At 47.3% G+C, this 15,552-nt stretch overlaps 1 protein-coding gene across 1 annotated transcript in view; it reads left to right on the top strand.

Moving 5' to 3' along the window:
* Positions 1–14,232, top strand: part of TKTL1 (transketolase like 1) — a 31,811-nt gene extending 17,579 nt beyond the window's left edge. The window contains exons 8-13 of the mRNA XM_007993130.3: positions 5,267–5,423; positions 7,640–7,770; positions 9,764–9,847; positions 12,016–12,112; positions 12,267–12,386; positions 13,406–14,232. Of these exons, the coding sequence (XP_007991321.3) occupies positions 5,267–5,423; positions 7,640–7,770; positions 9,764–9,847; positions 12,016–12,112; positions 12,267–12,386; positions 13,406–13,578 (762 nt within the window). The 3' untranslated portion in view covers positions 13,579–14,232. The remainder of the gene's footprint in view (positions 1–5,266; positions 5,424–7,639; positions 7,771–9,763; positions 9,848–12,015; positions 12,113–12,266; positions 12,387–13,405) is intronic.
* Positions 14,233–15,552: the final 1,320 nt, after the last annotated feature.

The raw sequence follows: 15,552 nt of genomic DNA, 5'->3' as shown, positions 1-15,552 counted from the left end.
TTTCTTTCCATTTATGAAAGCAAAAGGAGTGGAAAAAAAAGTCCAGGGAAACAGGAGGCAAGTAGCCAGGTAGAGTCTGAGAGGTGGCTTCTAGGTCTGCTACGAGGGCCGTAATAGACTACTTGGCACTCTCTGGGCACCCTCTCCAAGTTGGCTGAGGGCAGCAGGCCCAAGGCCACAGACAGTGGGCCCTCTGAGCCTAGAACCATCTGAACCCAGGGCTCTGGGCCTGAAGCATCCCAGGCTTCCTAGTAGCTCCTTCTGCCCAATTCTGCAACCACCCAGAGGCACATTGGTTGAGGAGTCACAGGGAATGCAATTTCTTTCTCTCCACTGTAGAGGGGCCTAATATATCACAGAAATGCAAATGTTGTACTTACTGCAATCACAAGAATATCAATACTTAGAGCTGGTGCCTTAGGCAAAGCCATTCTGCTTATCTGTGCCTCAGTCTCTCCCCAGAGGGATACTAATGCAGCGAGTATCTCAAGCACATGCACACAAGCACACCTCTCTCAAAAGAGGAAGGAGTTACTGCCAGTAAACCCTTTGAACTCTAAAGCTCTGTGCGTCATAGATGTTGCCCATCCCCTGTCATTATGCCAGAAAACCACAGGCCAGCAGGTCTTATGTGACCACCAGTGACTTTATGTGGAACAAGTAGTATTTTTTAAAAAAAATTTTTGAGACGAAGTCTCGCTCTGTCGCCCAGGCTGGAGTGGAGTGCTCGGCTCACTGCAAGTTCTGCCTCCTGGGTTCATGCCATTCTTCTGCCTCAGCCTCCCGAGTGGCTGGGACTACAGGCGCCCGCCACTACATCTTGCTAATTTTTTTGTATTTTTTTAGTAGAGACGGGGTTTCACTGTGTTAGCCAGGATGGTCTCGATCTCCTGACCTCGTGATCCGCCCACCTCGTGATCCACCCACTTCAGCCTCCCAAAGTTCTGGGATTACAGACATGAGCCACCGCGCCCGGCCAATGTTTTAAATTTTTTAAAATTAGTTGCCAGCATTTAAAAATCAGATTATAGGTGTGGTGGCACAAGCCTGCAGTCCCAGCTACTCGGGACTCTTAAGGCAGGAGGATGCTTGATCCTGGGACTTTAATGCTGCAGTGTACCCCTGCATTCCAGCCTGTGAAACAGCAAGACCCCGTCTCAAAAAAGAATGAATCAGGAGGTCTTATATAGAATACACATTTCTGGATTCTCTTGAAAGATGGGAAGAACTGCTACCACAGGGTGGCATTCCCTCCTGACGCCAGTTGACTGAAGCCAAAAAGCACCCCTGTTGAGATGGGTACCCCCACAGCTCCCCATGCTCTGCTGGGCCATTTGATTTTTTTGTTTTTTGTTTTTTGTTTTTTCAAGATGGAGTTTCTCTCTCTCTTTGTCACCAAGGCTGGAGTGCAGTGGCACGATCTCAGCTCACTGCAACCTCTGCCTCCCAGGTTCAAGCGATTCCCTTGCCTCAGCCTCCCAAGTAGCTGGGATTACAGACATGCACCACCACGCCTGGCTAATTTTTGTATTTTTAGTAGAGACAGGGTTTCACCATGTTGGTCAGGCTGGTCTCCAACTCCTGACCTCAGGTAATCTACCTGCCTCGGCCTCCCAAAGTGCTGGGATTACAGGCATGAGCCCCCGAGCCTGGCTCATTAAGCTGCTTTCATTTTGAATGGAAAACAATGCAATCCATAATTTTCTGGATTGATATTCCTGTCAAAAAGTTTGCTCCCCACCTCACTGATTCCCTCAGCACACAGCCATGTAGTCTTTTCCGTGCCTGCTGATATGTTCTCACAGTTGGAAAAAAGTTGTAAAGAAAAGGCGAGCAGGTGGTATTTAGTGCCATGCTGAAAAAGGTGGCTACAGTGTAGAGCTTGACCGGGGCAGTCAGGGACAGCCTCTCAGAAAAGGTGATACTTAAGCTGAGTCTCGCGTGACGAGGGGTCAGCCGTGTACAGATGTGGGAGACAGCGTTTCGAGCAGGGGGCATGGCCAGCTGTAGGCAGGCCCAGGCTTGGGATGTTTGGAGAGCAGAGGGAAGGCCAAGTGGTAGAAGCATGGTGAACACAGAAAGCTCTCCAGGGCCCAGGTCATACGGGGTCTTACAGAGGCCCTGTTCAGTATCTGTGGTTCTCTTGCAGTTTGCTGGGAAGCAGCTGGGGGGCTTTAAGCAGGAAAGCAACAGCCTGCGTTTTCCAAGACTCTGAAGAGTGAAGAACGGCTTCACGTAGGAAAGGGAGGAGAAGGAGAGGGTGACTTGGACCAGGGCAGTAGCTGTGGAGTCGGAGGGAAGCAGACTCGTCACATATTGCCTTGGCAGGAGAGCCAGCAGGCTGCCAACAGCAGGTGTCAGGACAGGAACCAAGGCTGGCACTTGAGTGTGGGCGGCAGCACCTGAGGGAAGGTGGTATCACCTCTTGAGATTGACAAGACTGGGAGAGAAGTGGACTGGGGGGCACCAGCAGGAGCTCTCTGTGGGCCTAGGGGGTTGGGGCACCGGTTAGATGTACAGAGGGGAGACAGTGGTATCAGATGGCTGGGCAGTAGATCAGTCAGTCATTTTCACATGTGGCTGCTCCACACCGCTAAATGCAGTTTTCTAAACTACATATCCCTTGGCATAGTTTTTAAGCTAACATCATTTTTTTATTTTTGTTTTTTGTAGAGACAGAGTCTTGCTCTGTCACCCAAGTTGGAATGCAGTGGCACAGTCATGGCTCACCGCAGCCTCAAACTCCTGGGCTCAAGGGGTCCTCTGGCCTCGGCCTCTTGAGGAGCTGGGACTGTGAACATGAGCCACCATGCCTGGCCATATCTGAATTTTTAATCACAAATTTAAATAGTTGCAAAGGATGTAGTTGTTCATATATTGACATTTTTGAAACTTTAATACTCAAATCATGCCGTTTAAAGATGACGCTAGCTAGGCATAGTGGCTCACCTGTAATCCCAGCACTTTGGGAGGCCAAGGCAGGTGGATCACGAAGTCAGGAGATCGAGACCATCCTGGCTAACATGCTGAAACCCTGTCTCTACTAAAAATACAAAAAAAAAAAAAAAAAAAAAAACTTAACCAGGCATGGTGGCGGGCGCCTGTAGTCCCAGCTACTCAGGAGGCTGAGGCAGGAGAATGGTGTGAACCCGGGAGGCGGAGCTTGCAGTGAGCCGAGATCGCGCCACTGCACTCCAGCCTGGGCAACAGAGCGAGACTCCGTCTAAAAAAAGAAGGAGTTCAAGACCAGCCTGAATAACATAGTGAGACCTGGTCTCTAATTTAAAAAAAAAAAAAAATTCATGCTAAGCCACTTTTCTTTGTCAGAAATTAAATCCCTTTTTCTACTTTATTTCCAATTTCCATTCCATTCATTTCCCCAATATATCTTTATGCATGAAAGCCTTTTATTGATTGTCCTATCATTTTTCTCTGCAACAAAAATATGCATATAAATTGATAGCTTTTTTAAAAAAATTATAGGCCTCTGAGCATTAGGTTTTTTCTGGAGTGAGATAGAGTTTTTATTATTATTAGCTAGTATGTTAGTGGATGAATATACTTGTAATTTGAATGTGATAGCGTTGAGAACAGATTCTGTTCCTGTTTTTCATTTTAATGATGTGCTACGAAACCTTACATGAATAAGTAGATGGGAAGGGAAGTTTTGTTGGAGGAATGTCACTCAATTCTTTGAATTCCTTCCCAGTTATAAGCCAAAAAATCACATACTGATCTTTCATGTAAAGTTGTTTATAAAAATTATTTGCAGAGTTGACAGTTTAATTAAGTTCTTCACTTTCTCTCCACCAGCATAGTTATTTCAAATTGTCCTCTTTGCTTGGGTCTGGAGGTTCTTCACTCCAGGATGATCCCCCTGTAAGAGTCAGGTGACTGAGAGCATGCCGTTTGGGGATCAGGTTGCTAGGAAGTGATTGTTAAAAGAGACAGTGGGAGACCCGGGGCAGTGGCTCACACCCATAATCCCAGAACTTTGGGAGGCCAGCCGAGGCAGGTGGATCACCTAAGGTTAGGAGTTTGAGACCAGCCTGACCAATATGGTGAAACCTCGTCCCTACTAAAAGTACAAAAATTAGCCGGATGTGGTGGCAGGTGCCTGTAATCCCAGCTACTCGGGAGGCAGAGGCAGGAGAATCGCTTGAACCTGGGAGGCGGGGGTTGCAGTGAGCCAAGATTGTGCCACTGCACCGCAGCCTAGGTGACAGAGCAAGACCTTGTAAAAAAAAAAAAAAAAAAAAAAAAGACTGTGGAAGGGAAGTACAGACCCTCCTTTTGGCAGATGAATGTAGACAGAGTTGATCTGGAGTTTGGGATCTTGAGTGTAACACCCACAGCCGCATCTCCTTTGGAAAGCCTATGTGTAGCCCCAGAGAGGTGTGTATTCTAGTTTGAAGCCTACTGGGGTATTTGAGCCCAGACTTCTGGGGAAGTGGGGTAAAGAGTGGCAGTGTAAAGTGGGGATCATTACCAGAATGCAGATCAGGGGAGCATTGGGCCAGATGCGACTTCCCAAGGATGCGCAGGGCCCTGAGGACTTGCCCCAGCAGCGCCCATGAGGCGACAGCACCGGGCCACTGCCACACTGCAGAAACTGAGAGGAGGAAATGTCTTGAGATCAAGGGCCAAGTCAAGTCACAGGCCAGCCAAGGTCAGGCAGCCTCTTGGTTTTGTGGCTTCGAGGTACCTTGTGGGGATGGTAGCCTAGATGAAGTTGGCTGGGAAGAGCATGGGAAATGAGAAGGAAGGGGCAATGACTCTAGGCAAGTTTTGAGAAGTTTGCTGTGAAGGAGAACAGAGATGTGAAGGCAGGACAAGGCAGAGATGGGGGTGTGCAGATAAAAGGTACTGGCACACACCTGAATGGAAATGGAATGATCCAAGAGAAAAGGAAGTAGCACAAGAGGGGAGGAGGAGCTGCATGGCTGGAGACCCCTGTGAGAAAGGAACAGGATGGATTCAGGATGTCCTGTCAGGGCGTGGACCCTGGAAAACTGCAGGCACCAGGAGGGCAGGCAGAAGAGACTCGTCTCTTGCTCCCTAGGAGCTATGAGCTGAGGGCACCATCTGAGCAGGAGGGACAGACGGGTGCCCAGGGTTTGAGGAAAGAGGGGCGTGGGAAGGACGCCTGCTAGAACTTCAGAGCAGTTCACCAGGTGCAGAATGGGGGTTATCGTGGGGACTGTGGGAGAAGGGGCAGTGGGGGCAGTACCCAGGGATGTTCTGATTCATGTTCTCTGTGTTGCAGGTGAGCGTGGCGCTGGGCTGTGCCTCCCGTGGACGGACCATTGCTTTTGCTAGCACCTTTGCTGCCTTTCTGACTCGAGCATTTGATCAGATCCGGATAGGAGGCCTGTCTGAGAGCAACATCAACATTATTGGTTCCCACTGTGGGGTATCTGTTGGTAAGGGTTTTAATGCCATCATCTTGATAGCCTTCCTCCTTCACAGAGAAAGATAAGCATGTGATTGGTCAAACCATGAATTTCCTTATGGTTCCATGAAGTTTGATTATTCAAGTCTTTTTTTTGAAAGTGCCATGTTGTTCTTTAAAAGTGTCAGACGCTCAGGGCAACTTTTGAAGTGCATCTCTCGGTGGTACTGTTGTTTCAGACAGTGAGAAACAGTTGCCTATCCTGAGTGCCCCTTGTGTGTTGAGCTGTATGCAGGTTATGGACAGGACTGGCAGAGTCATGGAGCCTTTTCTGCCCTCGCTGTGGTTGCAATCTAACTGAAGGTGAACAGCATCACAGAGGACAAGGAGCATTCTGACTGGCTGCACAGCCTGCTCAGGTCGGGGGAGGGGGGACCACCACCCCCTCCTTCCTGCCTGGGGCAGCAAGAACCCTGGAGCATGACACAAGGCAGGAACTCTTACAAACACGCCCTTCTCAGAATAGTATTCACCTGGCAGGTGGGCTAGAAGGAAACCACAGGCAATGGGAAGCCGGAGGGGGGATTGAAAGAAGTTGTGCAAGGTGGGAGAAAGCCAGGCGGTGGGGAGGGGCTCTAAGAGTGAAGAGAGAGGTGAGTGTGCCTCCTAACAGATGGAGCACTCTGCGATGGTGTGAAGAGCAAAACACACCAATCTCCAGGATTCCTCACTTGGGAAACATCAGGGAGTCATTTTCATGAATGACAGAAATGACATGGGAAGATGAGCCAGCTGGCGTGCCTGTGGCAGGCAGATGGGCTCAGTAGATATGGCTGCACACGCTTCTAGAATGCCAGAGGTGCACATTGGGTAGCCATCTCAGGGACTCCATGGGAGAATGAGGCTGGACGAGATGGCTCTAGATGGAGCTGGAGTCACGGCTGTCTGGGTGAAGCTGGAGGCACGATAGTGTTGCAGGGGCAGAGGGGCCGAGGTCCTTGAGCCCACCTGCAGCTGTGCTCAGTGTCAGTTTTGAAATAGTCACATGGAGAAAGTGGCCCTAGGTTCCATCCAAAGAAGAACTGGAAGGCTAGGTGCAGTGACTCATGTCCGTAATCCCAGCACTTGGTGAAACCCCATCTCTACTAAAATTAGAAAAATTAGCCAGGTGTGGTGGCGCGCACCTGTATTCCAGCTACTCAGGATGCTGAGACAGGAGAATTGCTTGAACCCAGGAGGCAGAGGCTGCAGTGAGCCAAGATCACACCACTACACTCCAGCCTGGCGATAGAGACTTTGTCCAAAAAAAAAAAAAAGCCAGGGCAGTGGCTCACACCTGTAATCCCAGCAGTTTGGGAGGCCGAGGCAGGTGAATCACCTGAGGTCAGGATTTTGAGACCAGCCTGACCAATATGGTGAAACCCTATCTCTACTGAAAATATAGAACTTAGCCAGGCATGTTGGCACATGACTGTAATCCCAGCTACTTGGTAGGCTGAGGCAGGAGAATCACTTGAACCTGGGAGGTGGAGGTTGCAATGAGCCGAGATCGCCCAGTGCACTCAAGCCTGGGCAACAGAGCAAGACTCTGTCTCAAAATAATAAGTTAATTTAAAAAAAAAAAAAAAAAAAAAAAAAAGCTGGGCTGTTGAGGTTAGACAGTGGTCCTAGGCAAGGCAGTGTGCATGGTGACAGTCCCCTTCCTAGCTGAGAAGAGCTAAGCCACCCAGTGCACAATAAGATTTCTCCCACATTTCTGGCCAGAAACTGCATTCCCAGATATACCCTAAAGTACCCTGTAGCACTCTCAACGTGCCTTAAAGGTGTGTTAACTACTTGGAAGGCCTGGAGAAATGAAAAACACCACTTTGGTATGTAAAACCCGGTCTCTGGATGTAGAAAAGGTAGAGCAGAAAAGGGAGAACAAAGCCTGAGGACGTTCCTAAAGAGCACGGGTTCAGAGGCCAATTCTCAGCCATTGTGGACAGTAGCTTGGAGTGATCCATCTGAAAAGTCAACTGGGAGCCTAACCCGAGGTGTCACAGTGTGACCTCAAGGGAGACAGGCGTGCAAGAACACAATGTAAATGAGTTACAAGGATGCAGTAGGACCATTTATGGGGCTCTGCTAGAACTTCGGACATCCAGTGGCAATAGGAATAATTACTTCTTCAGAGCTAGAATCGCGTGGAGGGCAGGTTCCTAATGGGGTTATGCTCATGTTTTAATCGGGCTGTGGTTTTCTCAGGTGAAGACGGTGCTTCCAAGATGGCCCTGGAGGATATAGCCATGTTCCGAACCATTCCCAAGTGCACGATCTTCTACCCAACTGATGCTGTCTCCACGGAGCATGCTGTTTTTCTGGCGGCCAATACCAAGGTATTTTTGAGGGGACACTAGTTTCAGACAGAAAATGCTTCTGGACTCTGCTACTAGTTTCATACTGATGGTTGGACCTTTTTTCTCAGCATAAAAGTGGTAATTCATTTTAGAAAATTTGGTGATAGAATTCTTTATAAAAAACAGGCGATTATGCACACAAACACATTTTCTTTGTAAAAGAGTCAAACAGTACAGGATACTGAACAGAACCTGACAGCCTGTCTCAGTCAGGGCTCAGCAGAAGATGCACGGACCATTCTGGGTATTGTAAACATGAGAAGGTGTTTAACAAAGGTTGCTTAAGAAGCCGCAGGAGCAAGCCCCAGGCAGAGTCCCAGACTATAGTGTTTTAGCCCCCAGTGGCTGCAGCCAGAGGTGAAGAAGCTCCTGCTGCATCCTGACATCCAGGAAGTTGGAGAGCGGGTGGTAGGATGCCACTACAGACGAATCTGTGTTCCCTGGCCCTGGCTTGCCTTTGGAACAGCTTAGGGCGCCAAGAGTGTGTGGGACCTCATGCAAGGGCATCAGATGGACAGAATCAAATTCCTGTTTCGAACCTAGCTGCACGGGAGACAAGGCAGTGTGGTCTTGATCTTCCCAGCCTGTCCTGCTAATGTTCAGCAGGCTCCCCTTGCCACCCTGCACCTCACCCATGCCCCATACAGGTAACCCCTGGCACAGTTGGGGTGGGGACTATATGTTCCCTTTCCAAGCACTCATGGGTTCTTTGATTGTTTTTTTTTTTAATATAAGTGGGCTCCCACTTTACATATTACTATGTACTTTTCTTTCTTTCTTTCTTTCTTTTTTTTTGAGACAGTCTCACTCTGTCGCCCAGGCTGGAGTGCAGTGACACGATCTCGGTTCTCTGCAGCCTCTGCCTCCGCCTCCCAGGTTTTCCCACCTCAGCCTCCTGAGTAGCTGGGACTACAGGTCGGCTACACCACGGCCGGCTAATTTTTGTATTTTGGGGGAGAGATGGGGTTTCACCATGTTGGCCAGGCTAGTCTAAAAATTCCTGGCCTGAAGCGATCCACCTGCCTTGGCCTCCCAAAGTGTTGGGATTACAGGCATGAGCCACCGCACCTGGCCAATTGTATACCTTTAAAATTTGTTTATCTTGGAGATCGTTCTGTGATTCACACATGCTATAGGATTTCATTTCTAGAAAGGTCAAGAGAGGCGCAAAACAAGATTAGGTGCTAGAAATTAGAGTAGAGGTTGCTTCTTAGTGGGTGGAGACTGACTGGAAAGAGGAACAAGGGCTCTGCTGGCGGAAACGCTGCTGGGCTTGGAAGAGGGCTCCACGGTGGATGCAGCATTCGGGAAGTGCTGAACTTAGGATGTATGCATTTCACTGCAGCTGAGTTATGCCTCAGTGAAGACACTGAATAAAGATGGGTCATGGCATATGAATGAACAGCAGCAACATTTCTTGCTATATTCGTTTATGATGCATCCATTAACATGTATGTAAATTAACAAATACTTTAGACATATAAGTGTTCATTTATGCTGGTAAATGTTTATGTGCTCAAATTGGTCATAAAAATGTATTTACATCTGATCGGGAAAGGGGCAAGTCATCTTGTATTCAGATAGATGTTTATGGTCTTTCTAAGGATGAAACATTACAAGCTATTGTGGCAAAAGTTAATGTTTTAACATTCTTTTCTGGGCTTTCTAGTCAATGTGAGTCAGTGCTCCTGCCGTGAGTTAATGTTCTGTGCAGACAGAACAAGTCAGTGAGTATTGGGGAATCTTTCAGGGGGATTGGTGTGATGGCACGGGGAGCTTGTCCTTCAGGGCAGCCCCAGGGCCCTGCTGGGACGTGTCGTCCACTGGTTGTATATGCTCACCCCTTGCTCCAAAGCCTACAGTTTTAGTAAAAAGAGCTGTCCTGTTCACAACCCTCCTTCACTTCTTTCAATGTCTGTTGTTGGAAATTCATTGTTTGCTCTTCTAAACCATGGCTCCATTTATGTCCTAGGGGATGTGCTTCATTCGGACCACCCGACCAGAAACTATGGTTATTTACACCCCACAGGAACGCTTTGAGATCGGACAGGCCAAGGTAAGGGCTTAAGCGCTGCAGTGTTATTCAGTATCATCTCCTGTAAAAAGAACACTTCTGAATCTATCACCAGGTATCTTCAGGGTTGAGACATCATCCTTTCTTTGCTGTCATTTTTTTAAAAAACAATTGTGACCTTTACCTGCTTTTCCTTGGGAAGGAACATTCTATGAACTTCAGCTTAGCCTGAACTTCTCTACTTTCCAAATGGAGTCTTTTGTTGTTGAGCTCAAAGATAATAACATGAAGCCACTTGAGCATCGTGGCTGTAATTTATCTTGGCTGCAAGCTAAACAAAACAGAAGCCAGCACTTTGGGAGGCCAAGGTGGGAAGATTGCTTGAGGCCAGGAATTCCAGAGCAGCCTGGGCAACATAGTGAGATTCCCATCTCTACAAAAATTTTTAAAATTAACTGGGTATGGTGGCATGCACCTGTGGTGTCAGCTACTCAGGAGGCTGAGGAAAGAGGATAGAGGAGCGCAGGAATTCAAGGCAGCAGTGAGCTATGATGGATTGCACCACTGTACTCCAGCCTGGATGACAGAGTAAGACCCTGTCTCTAAAAACAAGACAAGATAAAAAATAATAGAAATTACTTGAAATGAATAATCTGTTAGGTTCAGATTTTACAGATATGAGGCCAGGAATAAAAGGGAACATGATCTCTGGTATTCTCGCAAAAGCCCTGAGAAGTTAGGTTATCAACCCTATCTTTAGATGAGGATTGGAGAAGGTAAGTGTCTTACTTAAGGGTTTACAGCTTGTGAGTACCAAGACCAGAATCCAGGCCTGAGTAGTGAGCCCAATCTCCCCAGGCCTACCTACCACACTGACCATCCCCTGTTCAGCCTGCCTGTCAGGGCCATGCATGGGGAAAACCAGAAACTTCTATGGAGAAAATAAGTGACTCTGCTCACCTAGGGAGTGGAGCTTGCAGACATTTTGGCATGCTTCCTTCCGGTCTTTGTTCTAGGCATACATGTATATTTTACAGAGTTGCGATCGTACTGTATAGAAAGGTTTGCCCATAGCCACTCTTGAAAGAGCAGCAGGTAACATCTGATTTGGTTGCTAAGGACTAGGCTGCTCCAGAATTCACAGTTGCAAGTGCTCAGAATGGCCAGAGTGCTGCCATAAAGCAGGTGTTTCCAGAACTGTCCACTGTGTGCCATGAGGTAGCTGGAAAACGCCACCAAATAGAAAAGTCAGTGTTCACCTTTGGTGTTAACTTCAGGTTCTGTTTCTATGGGGAGGGTCTCTTGACATTCACATGGTTTGCAGAGCTTGCTTATTTCCGTCATCTTTTTTCTAATAATTTTCCTGTCCTGACAAAAGCAAGTAAATTTACTGCTAGTAAAGAATGTGAGTTAAATGTGTGTGATAACATGCATGGCATGGATCATCAGAGGGCTGGGCTTTGCAAAGAGGACATGAATATGTGTGCATACGTGTATATGTATTTTAAGAGGCCAGGGCATCCTCAAAGAATGGGGTGGCTCAGAAACCCTATCTGTACCATCAGCAATGGTTCTTAAGCTACAGGGAAACCTATACAGAGAGGAAGTGGAGAATAATTCCAGATGCCGCCTCCGATGGGTAGCTTTGGAGGCAACTAAACTATGAAAGAAGCCCAGGAACTCTGTCTTTGCTTGCAGAATGGTACGTTACTGAGAGCGAGGGCTTTGATGTCAGCCCCACCTGGTTGTGGGTGCCAGCCCTGCCCTGGGCCACTTCCTCCTGCTTTGAGATTTGCTTTCCTCAGCTGCAGAATGGTTGTGCCACTGAACAGATCTTACAGGGAGGCTGTGAGGGTTCTCAGAGCTCAGGCACACAAGATCTTAGCACTGAGCGTGTTTCCAGTGCCCAGCATGTTCCCATTAACGTGTTAGTCATTGGAGTCCAATATTTGCGTGCCATAGTGAGCTCTCAAACCAGACTCCTGGTGGGTATGTGGCATATCCATGCTCCAGGACAGCTGGAGCAGTGTGATTGCCTATCAAAAAGTATGTGTCCTGACTCGTAAATGCATCTGATTTTTTTAGTAGCAAATTATTAAGGAGTGAAATTGTTAGAATTGGAGGATAGCAGCATAGCAAAGTGCCTTCCATTTTGAGATGCATTCTGTGTGTAGTAACCACGGTGTTCTGTTTTGCTGGCACTATACCAGGTCCTCCGCCACTGTGTCAGTGACAAGGTCACAGTTATTGGAGCTGGAATTACTGTGTATGAAGCCTTAGCAGCTGCTGATGAGCTTTTGAAACAAGGTCAGTTGGTTGAGTCTGAGCATTGAGGTTCAAGCTGGGAAGAGGTAGGACTTCAGCTACCTCCTATGCCCTGAGTGCTCTTTTTATTTTTATCCCTGCATGTTAGTTAGCTAAGTCTGTTTCTTGTACCAAGCTGGTTTTTGCTGTTCTGCAGATATTTTTATCCGTGTCATCGACCTGTTTACCATTAAACCTCTGGATGTCACCACTATCATCTCCAGTGCAAAAGCCACAGAGGGCCGGATCATTACAGTGGAGGATCACTACCTGCAAGGTGTGTGTGGGCATTGGGAATGCTTTGGAAGGTTTTGGTGTTTTTGTTTTCTTTGATTGGCCACATGGCATGCTCTCAGGCATCACCTATAGTCTATCTCTCACCCAGCATGCCTTTGTTGTTTGGTGTTCACTAAGCGTGGGGCCACGCTTATCCACATCTGTGTGTCTCCAGCAGAGTGCACGGTGCCGGGTCAGTGGCAACACAGAGGAGTGGCTATTGCAGGCAAGCGAGGCGTCATGAAAAGCATCACTGTTTCTTTAGGTTTGGAATGACGAATAGTATGCCCTAGGCCAGGCATGGTGGCTCACACCTGTCATCCCAGCGCTTTGGGAGGCTGAGGCAGGTAGATCGCTTGAGGCCAGCCTGGTCAACATGGTGAAACTCCAGCTCTACTAAAAATACAAAAATTAGCTGGGTGTGGTGGTGCACGCCTGTAGTCCCAGCTACTTGGGAGGTGGAGGCAGGAGAATCACTTGAACCCAGGAGGTGGAGGTTGCAGTGAGCTGAGATCATACCATTGCACTCCAGCTTGGGAAACAGAGTAAGACTCTGCCTCAAAAAAAAAAAAAAAAAAAAAAGCGTGCCCTGACGAAAGAAGCAGGAATAGTGCCTTGCAAGCAGAGAACACAGCAAGTGCAGAAAAACAGTGTATCAGGGAGAAGGGGCTGGGCAGTGTTTGCGCCTGGAAAGGTTAAGTGGGACAGATGTGATGCAAGGAAGAGCATCATGTGTCCACGTGGCAGGGGCCCTGAGCTTGCACAAGTGGTGTCTGATTCTCTTGAAGGACTCCTGGGACCCAGCACACGGTTGTCCTCACACCTGAGGTTGATGACAGGGAAAGGATGCAGGTGGGATCCACCAGGGCAGGAACAAAGAAGTCCTGCCCCAGCCTTCCCCTCGTCCCACAAGGGGCATACTAAGAAGTGCCTCCCACGCATTCAAAGGCCTCTATGTGTTGAGGCTTTAAGGCTGAGGAGCTGCTTTCACAAAAGGGCCTAACATCCTTGTTTTCCCAGGTGGCATCGGGGAAGCTGTCTGTGCGGCCGTCTCCATGGATCCTGACATTCAGGTTCATTCGCTGGCAGTGTCAGGAGTGCCCCAGAGTGGGAAGTCCGAGGAACTGCTGGATATGTATGGAATTAGTGCCAGACATATCATAGTGGCCGTGAAATGCATGTTGTTGAACTAAAATAGCTGTTAGCTTTGGTCTTTTGGCCTCTTTACCCTATGTTTATGTTTGTTCCAAAACCATCATTTAAATCTATACTGTCAGGCTTTGTTTCTTAAAAGCAAAGCCAGCTAACACCTTCTTTCATCCCCTAGTTTGGAAATTCAAGCTAACTACTTATCCTTTAAATGGTGACTGCATATACAAGTACCACTGTAATTTTTGAATCATTAAAGGGAGTTACACAACTTTAAGTGAGAAAAATAGGTAACAAAACAACCACCTGATAGTAAGTTTTCTGATAAGACTATAGATAAGTGGTAGAGGTCATCAGTTCTTCAAAAGTGTTTCCTTCGTAACTGGTAGAGGTAATAGTTTTTACAGTGTATTTCCTTCATGAGTAAAGAAAATGTGAATTGAAGTATAGATTGCAGTAGCCTAGGTTCCACAGCACAATAACACCATGACACCTACCGCTGTTCCCACCTTGGAATTCTGTGCCATGCCACCTGCAGCCACCCTGGAATTCCCTTCACTGTTTGCCTTAATCTCCCCTTCACAGTTGAGAGGTTGTCAGGCAGCAGCAAAAGCTTGTTAGGATGTCCTGTACTGCTTGTGATGAAGGTCTCCACACTGTACTGTTCAAGTCAATGTTAATAAAGCATTTCAAAACCAGCTGCTTTATTCAGCACGTGCCTTCTGTGTGAATCAGTTTCTCAGTGGTCAATTCCTAAATAAGGAAAGAGCTTTTATCTAAACCAGAAGGAGAATGAGCTGTGGCCCCCACCAGTAAACCTGGGAAAGAATAATGGGCTGCAAAGGAAGCACTTGCTCGAAAACAACACATGGCCTGAAAAGCTGTCCCTGAGCTGATGCCTTGCTGTCAGCTATAAGCACATAAAGTATGTGGCTAGAGGGCAGGTGCAGTAGCTCACGCCTGTAATCCCAGAACTTTGGGAGGCCAAGGCAGGTGGATCACCTGAGGTCAGGAGTTCAAAGACCAGCCTGGACAACATGGTGAAACCCCCTCTCTACTAAAAAATACAAAAATTAGCTAGGCATGGTGGTGCACACCTATAATCCCAACTACTCAGGAGGCTGAAGCAGGAGAATCGTTTGAACCCAGGAGGTGGAGGTTGCAGTGAGCTGAGATCCTGCCGTTGTACTCCAGCCTGGGCAACACAGCAAGACTCCACCTCGAAAAAAAAATTTTTTTAAGTATGTGGCTAGAATCAGAGAGCCAGAAAAAGTTGAACCTGAGCTTCAAAACTAGATTTAAAATTCTACTAGATGTGTCTGCTGTGTCACATTCCTGTTTTGGCTTTGGTTTTGTTTTGAGACAGGGTCTCACTATGTTGCCCAGGCTGGTCTCAAACTCCTGGCCTCAAGTGATCCTCACGCCTGGACCTCCCAAGGTGCTGGGGTTGGAATTATAGGCGTGAGCCACCATGCGTAGCCCATTCCTTATTTTGTCCAAATTAAGTGGTCAGAGATCTTTGGTGTCATGACCAGTGTGACTGAGGAGTTGTTCCAGAATGTGCAGGATAGAGATGGAAGCACTGGCCTGGGGCTTGGAGTCCTCGGGACCTTTTCCTACTCCTGCCCTTGTAAGTCACTGAGCTGGTTTCCTGGCCTGTAAAATGAGCATGATGATGATGCTTATTTCATAAAATTTCAAAATTTATTTTGTAAAAATAGTTTCTATAGGGCGATTGCAGAAAATTTAGAAAATGCAAAGAAGCAAAAATTTTTTTACCTCACTTATCTCACTACTTCAAGGTAATAGCTTCTCACACTCCAGACAATTTTACTCAAAGTATACAATTTAGTGGTTTTCATTCTTTTTATGGCCGTATACTATTCTATTGTACAGAGATAACACATTTTCTTCCATTCAGTTGATGAATGTGGATTAGTTCCACTTTTGTCTCTTGTGAATAGTGTTCTGACAATTCACATATTTTGTGAATGAGTAGATGTCACAAAATATGTGAA

Source organism: Chlorocebus sabaeus, chromosome X, assembly GCF_047675955.1.
Source record: "Chlorocebus sabaeus isolate Y175 chromosome X, mChlSab1.0.hap1, whole genome shotgun sequence".
Classification (NCBI taxonomy): Eukaryota; Metazoa; Chordata; class Mammalia; order Primates; family Cercopithecidae; genus Chlorocebus; species Chlorocebus sabaeus.
The sequence above is the reverse complement of the archived record's forward strand: the minus strand, read 5'-3'. Positions and strand labels throughout refer to the sequence as shown.